The 12,890-nt window shown below is 39.1% G+C and overlaps 1 protein-coding gene across 6 annotated transcripts in view; it reads right to left on the bottom strand.

Moving 5' to 3' along the window:
* ABCC4 (ATP binding cassette subfamily C member 4) overlaps positions 1-12,890 on the bottom strand; it is a 1,253,378-nt gene that overhangs the window by 1,229,019 nt on the left and 11,469 nt on the right. For all 6 annotated transcript variants that reach the window (XR_008211683.1, XR_008211684.1, XM_052705824.1 and 3 more), the window contains exons 3-7: positions 9,745-9,865; positions 8,852-9,076; positions 4,822-4,911; positions 4,197-4,360; positions 165-290 (exon numbers count right to left, since the gene is read on the bottom strand). Coding sequence is in view for 4 of the 6 variants with exons in the window: in XM_052705824.1 (XP_052561784.1) it covers positions 165-290; positions 4,197-4,360; positions 4,822-4,911; positions 8,852-9,076; positions 9,745-9,865 (726 nt within the window). In the remaining 2 variants the exon portion in view is untranslated. The remainder of the gene's footprint in view (positions 1-164; positions 291-4,196; positions 4,361-4,821; positions 4,912-8,851; positions 9,077-9,744; positions 9,866-12,890) is intronic.

The raw sequence follows: 12,890 nt of genomic DNA, 5'->3' as shown, positions 1-12,890 counted from the left end.
CTCTCAGAATATATTTTCAATCCTTCACTCTTGCTATAGAAAACTAAAAAAGCCAACGAAGTTCAAAAAAAAGCACTTTAAAGCACAGAATAATGCACCTATTGACATGTGAAAAATGGAAGCAGATACAGATCATAAACCAAGCTGCATCTCTTCAGGATTACCTTCTCAAACCACTCACAAGTTCCGCAAATGATTTTTCCCATGCATACATCTTTATTATCTTCATACCACTTATGACTTCGTTCATGGTCCTAATCCTGACATCTGTAAAGGCAGCTGTCTTGCTCCTGCAAATAGAAGTAAAAATTATCAGATTTTCTGAAGAAGATAAACTATTTTTATCTATAATACACCCATATTAAGTCTGTGCTCTTACTTCCAGAGGATTCACACAAATTAAACTGCATTAGAAGATCTTAAACAGTATTTTACAGCTCACGCACAGCAAACAGATTTGATAATTCTGTCCATGTTCCTGGCATTCCCCACTCTTAGGGAACTGTCAGTTGATTCATGTCCAGAACTGTATACCAGTTTGTCCCAGCACACTGTATTCCTTAAATTACAGCTTCATATATTAAAAATAATAACAAAAATGCTAAGTGTTACAATTAGAGCAAACAAAAAAACCGGAAAAGCATACATTCTTAAGAGTTATTTTCATGTTTCAAATCTATTCTCCAAATGGTGTTTTGATGTTAAAGAAACCGGCCTTGATTTGCATCTTTTTAAGGCTAACCCTTCTTGAAGTACGGATGATTTGTAACACAGCATGAGCTATAATTTAGGAGAAACAAAAGCATATCTAAATTTCCTAAGTAAATAAACAGAATTTAAGAGCTGATTTTAAGAAATGCTGAATGAAGCATACCTACTCTAGTCGGGCATTATGATCGAATTGATGAACAAAGTAGGAAATACATCTAATTAAATAATAAAGTCACAGTTTCAATTAGGAAAAAAGCATTGAAAGTTAGAAGCTATGTCACAAATGCATAAACCATGCTAATAAAACAGGTTACAACTCTGAATTCATTCATGTAGAGAAGCATACATAGCACATAATTACCTATGGTGGGCTTTATTTTGATGAGCCCCACTTTTTTTCTGCTAAATAACATATTTTTATATGTAAAATCAATGAAAGACAAACTCAGAGACCATATTAAAAAAGCAAAGACCATGTCAGTTTAATCTGCCCCCCTGCAAGATTTTTCTAGAAGGAATAGCCACAATCAAAGGAGATATGAAGAAAGAACATCAGGTAACTGCTCATCATTTTAAACTAACTTACCAGTTACGGATTCCCAGTGACCAATAAAAGTTAGGTGGCTAAACCAAGTTACTACAGAAGAAATCAAGGAAACTGGCCCTAAAGTAATCAAGTCTTCTTACTAGCACTGAAAAAGACTGCTTAGCCTAAACCAACCTTACTAGCAGGGAATGAGAGAATCTTTGCAAAGTCCTTTTTTTCCTCTGTCAAAAAGAAGCAGTGAGACAAAAAGATTTCCTCAAAAAATGCAAGACCTTCTCCTTCCGCCTCACCCCTGCATGGCAAAGTACACAACATGTTGTTCATTTCTCTGTAGCAACAATGATTCTCACGTGCAATCTTTCAAAAACAGTTACCTTTCAAAGGTAACTTCCAGATTTGGCCTCCAGATGATAGAAGGTTGGAAGGAACCTTTAAAGGTCATCTAGACCAGCCTCCCCTGCAAGGAACAGAGTCACCTACTGCTACACCAGGTTGCTCAGAGCCCCACCCAGCCTGACCTTGGATGTCTCCAGGGATGGGGCACCCACCACCTCTCTGGGCAACCTGTCCTAGTGACTTACCATCCTAAGTGTAAAAAACGTCTTCCTTATACCCAATCTAAATCTCCCCTCTTTTAGTTTGAATCCATTACCCCTTCTATCTCAACAGACCCTGCTAAGGAGTCTGATCCCATCCTTCTTATAGTCCTCCTTTAGAAACTGAAAGGCAGCTATCAGGTCTCCCAGTGATCTCAAGCCTTCTCAGAAATATTACAGTAATACTTGCTTTAAATTAAGCAAGTTACAGAACTCCTTTTCACATTCATGATGCACGTCCAGTGGATTCTGGTTATGTTTGACACAACAGTTCCAAATGTTATTCTTTAATAAATAAATAAATGCATACACAGAGCTCTAAATGGGAACATTACGGTTGCATGGCTAAGTGCTGAAAGGGTTCAGTTCTTGTGAATATATTTTAAACAGTCTTCAGTCCACCAAATGAACTATTTCTCAAATAATAAAGGATTTCATGTGTACTTTGTGCAACGCTCAGAACTCTTGCAGGTAAAAGCACCGGAAGAAGACCGAATAAGTACCTGCATAATAAACTGGTGTGCATGCATTTACAACATTGGGTTGAAAACGCAATGTTGAGTAACGGCACAAATTCTGCGCCACATGGACTGTGCCTGGGTTTGTGGAAAAGCCTTAAATTCTGAAATTACTTATTCATAGGGTGAATTCCTTGCTTCCATGCAGATTTCCAGCAATTGTCACGTGAACGTACACATCATTACAAAGCTGGAATCCACTTCAGTTTTTCCAGTAACTCCTTCTGTTCACTGGGCATTTGTATGTCCACATGTACGTGAGCAAAAGCTCCTTCTGGTTAACAAATTCTTTCCCTTGCACTGCATCCAATAAAGTGGCCTTTAATTAATAGGGAAAAAACCCAAGGAATGTTACATTGCCACTGGCTAACCTTTAAAATACATACCTTACAGAAGAGATTTTTGTCACCTTGTTGTCTGACCCTGGACAAGTCCCTTAATCTTTGTGCCTCAGTTTCCCATCTGTAAAATGGGAATAATAATGCTTACCACTGTGGAAAAGCACTCCGAACACCATGGATAAGGCACTATTTAGGTGTTAAGTATTTTAATTGTTGACATTAAAACTCAAATCAAGAGGAAAGTAGCTTAACACATATGAATGCCTAGCACATATGCAGTGAAAATTTATACTTAGGAATATACATTCTACAAATAGATCTTATGAAGAACCTACAAAGCTGACAGAGAACATGGAATGATTCATTACTTGAGAAATAGCACATGAGCGTAGTAACTGAAGACTAACACAGTGATTATAAGCAGAAGTATATCTGAGTTGGTGTTCCTTTGTAATTCTCAGCTCTCTCTTCCTATCTAGCCAAGCAACGGCAACACCAGTCAATACTTCTGGAAAACCTGTCTTAAAATACAGCTTGAAAATAACCCTACAGTAATCCACTAAAAATTAAGTTTTGCTTATTTGAAAAGCTAAAAGGAATCCATTCACCCTGAACAGAAGTGCAACAAAGATGTGTAACCTACAAAGTGTACAAGTACACAGAAAAAAAGTATTTCCATTTAGATGAAAAAGTAATTTATAAAATCAAAATGCAAGTAGAGCATGATTTTTTACACAATAAAAGGAAAATTAGGAAGCCAGAATATTGAAGATAACATTCCCACCTGAGGTAAGTCATTTTTTAAGAGGAAGTCACAGAAAAAATAAATTAAATTTGACTGACAGCGGAAAACTACTGCAGATCCATTTCATATATCTGCAACCCTAGAAACTTAGAGCTAGAAACAGTTGGCATCAAAACAGTGGTCATAAGTTTGCTTTACTTTTCTCTCATTTCCTTCACCTTTTTCTTCTCTGCATCTTTATCTTGGAGGAGAGACAGCAAGATTTTTAAACACAAAATTTTCAGAGCTTTCCACTCCACCTTTATAATCTCAGTAAGTCAAATTTATGGCAAGAATGACAAGTAATAATCTCTCCCCTAAGCATTAGCTAAGTAAGGCAAAGCTCAAGTTGCTACGCAACTCTATGCCCAAAACCTACAAGGTAGATGTAGGAGAGCTACAGGGGAGCTACAAAAATAGCCCAAGGCTTTAATACACTGGACATCTAAAAAGTGCCAGATACTGTCTGCATCTCCAAGGGAAAAACAACTTCAAGTCCCTATGAACAGAGCTTCAGAAATCTTGCATTATTAACTATGAGAAACACTGGCAGAGATCAAAGAGAAAGCACAAATCCTCATCAAATGGAAGCTGTTTTCATCCTAGTATTCTAACTCCATCCAGCCCTTAGACAAGGAAGTATGCACATTTTCAAACTCAGGTCAGAAAATACCTACAACCTGATGTATGCAACCTTACCTTAAAGAAGAAAAAAGCCTCCCAATGCAGGTTTGTACAGGCAGAAGAATAATCAGTACTGCCATTCCTGCAAGACACGATGGGCCTATTTCCATCCAGAGAAGTACTGTTACTGCTACAGCTTGAATTGGTCCAGCCCACAAGAAGTGCAAGAAAATTGTTACCTAGGCAAAGAGATAAGAAACAAAAATCAGCTTTCAGTCCTAGCTAAAATATTAAATCCTAATAATATGTAATTGAGAAAGCACCTCTGTCTGCAGTGGTACTGAGGCATTCAGTCAGAAGACCTGGTGCAATTCTGCACCAGATTCAGAGACCTGAATACAGCAGTCTATACTGAGGCGCCTAAGCTTTAGAAAGCAAATAAATCCCCACATTGACTTTCTTGTGCCAACATTCATCTGAGCTTAGGAAAACAGCAGGAAAGTATGAAACAGACAAAAAGAATGCTTTATGAGAATAAAAAATGTTTTAAGGAGTTGGGTTCAATGATATCTATTGGTTCTTTCCAGCTCAGGATACTCTACGATTCTATGACTCTACGAATATGTGATATTTAAGAAACAGCTAGAAGAAATGTTCATAAGAAATACATATCACCAGAAAGATCTGTAATAGTTCTTACCTGATCAAATTTGTTCACATCATTTGAGAGAAGATTTACTATTTGTCCAGTGGTAGTTTTTGCCATTGCTACATTACTGAGACGGAGTGCCTAAAAAATTGAAAGCAGTCCCAGTTTGTCACAGCTTATACAGCACAGAATGCATGTAGTTAGAAGACTCAATACACATACACAATGCTGGAACAAAAGCTTTTGCCTGGGAGTATCTGGGCACAATTCTAAAACGTTAGACAATATGTTGGTTAACACTCCAAACCTGAAGGTGAGCCTATTGAAAAAACAAGTAGTGTAGGGAGAAGAGTGTAAGAACACAAGTGCCATAAAAAAACACTATCTTCACTTTCTCTGAAATGGGAAAACACCAACATAGCAATTACTAAAGCTAAATAGAAAAGCTTTTAACTTTTCTCTCCCACCCATATTACAAGCAACTTTACAAAATTAAAATAGAAAACTCTACCTGAAATCAAATTAAAATCAGGGCAATGTTTGGACAATCAAAATAATTTTGTTGTGAGATTCCTGGCAGAATGCAATCAATGAAGTCATTCTTTTTATACTATCACTCCTTAGTAACAATGCAAACTCCATCTTCTATCTTTGAAAATCAAAGTTAGTATCCCTCTACAAAGTGTAAACATTTCCACTGGTGACAACACCTGTTAAATGCTAAAATTTCTAGATTACATTAAAAGAAGCACGTGCCATGAAAAACAACAGCAGTAAATACCAAATGGTTTTGCAGGCTGATATAGATTAATCGGTAGAAAACAGAATGTGATTACAACAATATCCCCAGAAATATCTTATCTATAAACCTGCAGTCTGAGTATTACCATTGAGATCCAAACTGAGATAGATCTAAGATGCAGATAACAGACTCTGCTTCCTTCTATACTTGCTACAAAGAAACAGTTTTGCTGCACAAATAAAACAACAAACAAAACGTGCTACACATTTTCCTGTAACAGGAATAGTTCACTCCCCAAAAACACTGAGTATTTCTACTTAGTGCACATTTACTTTCCCTTTCCACCATCTATGGCTTTAAATATTGCTTTGATCATAGTGCTTCCAAATTCACTCTCAAGGTAAGAAATACAACTAAAAAAATAATTAAAGCTAACAATTTTTAAAAAGCAACTGTACATTGAATTTACATTTGACTTCACGTTTGCCAATTCTCTATTTTCAGCTCAAGGATATTCTATTACTTTTCCATACAGATCTATTTCCCAGCACAAATCCTGTCTCAAAGAAAACAGTTTCTAGTTATATCACAGAATCATAGAATGGCCTGGGTTGAAAAGGACCACAATGATCATTTAGTTCAACCCCCTGCTATGTGCAGGGTCGCCAACCACCAGACCAGGCTGCCCAGAGCCACATCCAGCCTGGCCTTGAATGCCTCCAGGCGTGGGGCATCCACAGCCTCCTTGGGCAGCCTGTTCCAGTGTGTCACCACCATCTGAGTGAGAAAACTTCTTCCTAATATCTAACCTAAACCTCCCCTGTCTCAGTTTAAAACCATTCCCCTTTGTCCTATCACTATCCATCCTTGTAAATAGTCGTTCCCCCTCCTGTTGTTATGCTCCCTTTAACTACCCGAAGGCCACAATGAGGTCTCCCTGGAGCCTTCTCTAAGCATGAGAGGTGCTCCAGCCCTCTGATCATCTTAGTGGCCCTCCTCTGGACCTGCTCCAAGAGCTCCACGTCCTTCCTGTACTGGGCTCCCCAGGCCTGGACGCAGCACTCCAGATGGGGCCTCACAAGAGCTGAGTAAAGGAGGACAATCACCTCCCTCTCCTTGCTGGCCACCCCTTTTTTAATACAGCCCAGAACACATTGGCCATTTCTACACTTACTAGCTCAGTTCACACTCTGCTCTTTTTCAGATGTAATTGTACAGACCAAATTTCAGTATTTTTACCATTCCTTGACTTCTGTCCTCCAATCTTAGTGCTTTAATCTCTCCATGCCCCAAACTGTTAATTCAAGGGCACAGAGAAGGGATAAGAAGTGACTACAGAGAAGAATACTACAACTATTCAGTCAAATAACTCCTGACACCTTTCTGCCTGCTTCCTGTCTAAACAACTTCACAGGTTAAACCACTTCAGTGTTTAATTCTGAACCTTCAAGAATTTATTATTATTCATTCATAATAATTCATTATTATTATATGATTAAAGTCTTCCTCCCCTCCAAGCCTTCCATAAGTAGTCTTTGGTTTTCAAGCATGAAGTTGAGGTATGAGACAGATTTTTCTTTTCCTGCGCATCACCAATGCTTCTTACTGATCACAAAACACCTCAGAGCTTGAATACAGGCTTTTTGCAAATAAGATGAGATTTTAACTTTCCCAGAAACAGAAAAGGTACAAAATATAAGAAGTTTGATTGCCATCTGAAGTTCTGTATTAAGGATGCTCTCCCACTCAACCCACTCATCCTTGCAAATCCAAGGTCCTATTTACTACGGCACTTAATGATCACTGCAAAACTGCAGGTAAATCAGCATCCAGATTCTTTCAAAAGCATCTATGGGAATAAAGAGGAAGTATGACCTATCTATAAGCCTCAGATAATGGAGACAACTGATTAGCAGGGTTTATCAATGTTCTTCTGCGACCTCAGCCTTCACCCTCAGGAGTAAACATTTATAAGATGAGGGGAGATTAATTTTGCATTTAATCACATCTCTAGAAATAAGGATGCACGTTATAAACACTTTTTTGCCAAGCTTCTAGGCTTCTAAGCTAATATCAACACTGCAACAACATCACTATATACATATTTCATGAATTTCAAACTGTTATGATAATCAGTTGAGTAAATTAATACCTTAGAGATGTGCTTATGTACAAGAAAGCACTGTGCCCTGTTAGAATTGAGTTCCCAGAGGACAATTTCCAAGGTATCAGAAGAGGGGGAAGAATAAATACGCACATGAAAAAGAATCTCCACTTAGAATTTTTGCTCTCCTCACTTCTACTGCTTTCCCTAAAAACCTCACATCATCTATCACAGCATTGTAAGTGTAGTGGGTGGCACTTATGGCTAAAGTTACACGGTTTTATTTATATTTTCAGTAAGATTTGCACTCCTGATCCTTCACTCAAACTTCTTTGCTGAGGTCTGCCACAGGCAGGTTGCTAAAGTGAGACGTGCAGTGCATTTTCTCTTCTTTACCAGCTTGAAAGTGGAGAAAGACACAGTGGCTCAGGCACTCAGCACCTCCAGAAGAGGGAAGCAGACATTCAGAACTGGCTCACTTGCTCCCTGGAACACCCCAAGGCCAGCATTTCACACTTGATGTTACTAAACCTCATCTCATAACGTGATATCCCCAGCTCCTCCTGATTCACCTTCCATCTCACAGCGGCCCTGCAGCCTGGAGGGGGCAGCAGCAATACCGCACTATCTCCACATCTCACTGAACTAACCCCATGCTCTCAGCCGGAAATCCCCCTGACCTGCAAAGCAGGCAATTCACTGTCCCTAAAGCACTGCGGAAGAAAACAGAAATGAGTCAGGCCATTAATCACAGCAGGGGGGTAAGATCACACAGTGAAGCAACTCCCAGGCACGGGGGTGCGGAGGCTCATGGTGACATTCAAACACAATGTTCTTCCTGGGGAAGAAACCGGAGGGCTGAGAGACTGCAGGCAGGAAGCAGGTAGGGCCCAGCACCCACCAGCAGCTCTGCCCTTCTGCTGGATGCTGACCACCTCCTGCTGCTCCAGCAACAAGCCCTTCCACCAGCAGCAGGTGAACACCAGCAGCTCATCCTAAGCTTTAAGTCCTTCACTATGAGGACTGAAGGGGTCATTCAGACATCGTGTTACTCAAGGAAGAGCAAAAGATTCATTTAAGAGATGATGTATATTATTAGAGTGCAATACATTTCTACAAATGAGTAACTTCAGTGGCACTGCATAAATGAGCGTAACAAAGAGCTGTATTTTCAACCCCATACATCACATGAAATAGCAACTGAACACCAAATATTACTCATAACTTTTGCTTACCTTCCTATAAATCATATGACACATAGCCACTCTGAGCTTCATGCCAGCCCGCTGTACATGATAGAAGTATAAGTGGTGCATTATAGCTAGAATCAGCGTGCACACAGACAGAGCAGCTGCATAGCAATATGCAATGTTCAAAGCCACCTCATCTGAGGCATCATAGTTTTCAAAATAACTAATAATTTTTCCCAAAAATACTGGCTGAACTATTTTGAGGGTTTCCTAAAAGAAAAAGAAGAAAAACAAGCATCAACAATTTCATATCATACCACGCTCCCCATCTCAGTGTCCAAGCAAAAAAAGCTAAGTTACTGCCACAAATTATACCCTACATTATTTTTTCATTCTCTAAAACATCAAGCCAATTTTTATAAAAACATACTTCAAAATAATTTAACCCCCATTAAAATTTAGCTAGATTTTTAAAAAGAACTCTGTCACTTACCAGTAAGAGCTCTGAGGTTATAGAAGTTACATGAATATATATTACACTTGCATATTCAAGGATAACTTAGTGTGTCCTTTACAACCATTTACATATATCAGGAAAAAAAAAAACAAACTTCTTCTGTGGGGCATCTCCCTCAGATACACAGAATAAAGCTAAGCCCTATAAAGCAAGTCAGATAGTTTGTAATGTCTCAGAAGTATTGCATTGGAATCATTCTCTATTCCAAGTCCATAACTCTGCAGCCACAGCTCAGTTTTTCAGTCTCAAAGGGGCTGCATCTCTGTCTTATTTTTCTGAGAGAGCATATGAACAGCATGGATTGTATGGATTCTCTGAACAACTCAGCATAAAATCATTTAAGTATTACACAACCTCAAAGGTCAAATTCCACATCACTGCTAGCTAAGAAATACACTGCATCACATTTTATATCACTTACCTCAATCATTGTGAAAATTCCAAGAACTAAATAGGATTTCCAGTAACAAAGAATAATTGCTTTAGTTAAATGGGGTGTTTTTCCTCTTTTTTTTGCTTTTTGCACCTCTTTATCCCAGTACCTGACAAACAAAAAACAAATATGCTGCAGACAGAAGTAAAACAATAAGGCAATTCCCTGGAGTAAAACAGTTTCAGACTTGCAGCAGGATTGCCACGATCACCTTTATACTCTTCATTCATTAAGAAATTAAGAAGATAACAGGTAGTAATGTTTTCTCATCTACATACTGTGCTTAGCATTACAGGATTATTCTCCTATAATCAGACCTTCTCTCCTATCTGCCCCTCACTCGTCTCTGCCCTATGATTTCATGAAAACAAACAGATATGGCACCATCTGCCTTTCTAAAGCATTAGCAGCAGTTCAGTCACTTCGCACTCCTCACGTCTCTCTGAAGGATTTCACCAGCTGAGTAGCAATGACCTTTGTGTTAACCACGTTTCTACCCACAAGCAAGATACAATCTGCTCAGATTAAAATCAAAGGTGGTAATACCAAGAACGATGTTGTCCAGTTAAACGCAAACATGAAATTAACTGGAACTTTAGGAGACATTTAAAATACACTTGTCAGACAAGACGTCCCCCTTGCTTCTGGAGGCTAAATATTTTTTGCCAGGCCCTCTGACTTCGCTTGTTTGAGGGCTGAAATTAGTCTAACTCATGAAAGCCAATTTTATTATTTTGTAACACGGCACAAAAGTTTGAAGCATACAGTATGGATGGGAAAACATAACTTCTTCATTTTACCTTCTTTTTTTATTAAAAGAATTATAGTTATTGTCTAAATAGATACTCCAGAATCAGAACTGAAACTAGACAGATTCTTTTTGCTGGCCAAAGAGAAGAAGCTCTTCCTTCAGTGGCTATTTATGAATTATATTCTTTGCTTCTGAGCCAAGTCCACTAGGGAATAAAAAGAACCTTCTTTTATTTGGCATGCTGTATTTTCTACCATTTCCTGACTCACGGAAAGTGTGCGCTTTTACTGTAAGAATCATTGGACAGCATTCATCTTCCTCTACAGTGCACTCTCTGAACAGCTTCAAGACACATCCTTGGACTTTGGCAAAGATCACAAGCCAGCTTACCACTGCCTCTCATTCTTCACCTTCCTCAGCCATGGCTGGGTAATAAAAGCCATAACCTTCAGTTTCTGGATTCCTTTCACTCCTTAAGGAGCCTCTTGCCCTAACTAAGCTATTAGGGATGTTGATTTGCTTTACATACTCCAGCATAAAGACAAGGCCACAGTTTATCAATTCAGAGATCACCTTTTGCTGGGAGAGACCTCTTCTCTATTTAACAAAATTATTTGAATGCAAAACCTTTCTCTACTGAAGGGTTCAAGACAATTTCTGAGGGCTGCTCCAAAAGTAATGCCTGCTAGTAGGGCAGTAGAAGCTGAACCTTCCCACTAATACACCATCCCATGTTGTTGCCATGCGACAGAGAGCAGCAGAGGGGCAACCTTTCAAAATATTATCTGACACAGATGTGCATATGAAGCAAAGGGAAGTCACTGAATGACTCCATGTGGAAACACCCATGGACATTCACTGACACTTATTGAAACATTCATCAAACACATGTGAAGACCAAGCAGCGGGTGGTGTGCTTCAGCAGTGGCAAAAGCAGCTTAAAAGATGAGGTATGTTCCGGATGGCCATGCACAGCTGTCCCACCAGGAAATGAAATGTGTGACATTCACACAAACTGGTGGATGACGACCAGGGAACTGAAATGGAGCTGAATACTGGCTTCAGTGTGTTAGAAATTCTAGTAGCAATGCTGGAATCGTGCAAAGTTCGTGTCAGGTGAGTTCCGTGAATGTTCACACAGGAACAGAAAGAAAAAGCGCATGCAAGGTTGTCAGGCCCTACTGAATTCATACAAGGCTGAGGGTGACAGTTTCCTGGATCACATCATTACTGGGGATGAGACACAGTGTCACCACTACAAGCCCCAGTCAAAATGGCAGTCATTGAGTGGACACATGAATTCCCCACCAAAGAAAAAGTCAAGCCACAGTCCTCAGTGGGTAATGTGATGTGTCATGCTTTGGGATAGGAAAGGAGTAATTCCTCTCTGGATTTTCTGGAACCTAGAAAAACCATCATCTCTGACCACTAAATCACAACACTGACTAAGCTAAGGCTCAAACTTTAGAGTCAGATCAGAGAAGAAGACAAGCTTTATCCTGCAACACAGTAACACCAGGTGTCATTCCAGTCTGAAGACTCGAGCACATTGCCAATACTGGCTGGACTGACTGCCCCACAGCAACCACTGTATAATCTGGATCTGGCACCTTCTGACTTTTATCTGTTCAGTCTGATAAAAGATGGACTGCTTGGGCAATATTTTCCTAGCAATTATGCTGTCAGAGCAGCTCTGAAACAGTGGGTCATCTCCGCTGGTGCACATTTTTTAAGAGTGTAGCATGTAGAGTCTTGTTCATTGCTGGCAAAAATGCATAAATAACATAAATAACAATGGTGACTACTGAAAAATGGTGTAATGTAGCTGAGAATTTGCTCTACAAAACAGTGTTATTGTGCTCTTTGTATTTGTTGTAGTTTACAGGGAAATAAAGAGATGGCCTTAATTTCAGAGCAACCTTGGACAAGTGAACCTCCTGAGTTCAAGAAACGTTTAGATGCTCTATTGAGGGACATGGTTTAGTAGGAAATGTTGGTTGATAGGTGCATGGTTGATATTGGGTGATCTTAGGGGTCTTTTCCAATCTTGGTAATTCTATGATAGGGAGATACATCACTATTAGAAGAAAAAAGAAAAATTCTCTTTATATAAACACATGTGAAGCATATACAGCTCTCACTGTTCTCCAAAAACACAACAAAAATATTTTTCCTCACTTTTATAAAGAGAAGTTTTAACAGTTTTAACAGTTTTCATAGTTATTCATAGTCTTACGGCAGTAAGACCAAAAGACCTGCATTAATTTATTAAGGATTACCACAATAACAGCTGATGAAAAACCTTCTTCACCAAAGTATTCTGCAGAGTGCCAGACAAATTTTAAATGGCATAATAGTAATACTCTAACATACCTTCACTACG

The sequence above is a fragment of the Tympanuchus pallidicinctus genome, unplaced genomic scaffold (genome assembly GCF_026119805.1).
Source record: "Tympanuchus pallidicinctus isolate F22 unplaced genomic scaffold, pur_lepc_1.0 scaffold6, whole genome shotgun sequence".
Lineage (NCBI taxonomy): Eukaryota > Metazoa > Chordata > Aves > Galliformes > Phasianidae > Tympanuchus > Tympanuchus pallidicinctus.
The sequence above is the reverse complement of the archived record's forward strand: the minus strand, read 5'-3'. Positions and strand labels throughout refer to the sequence as shown.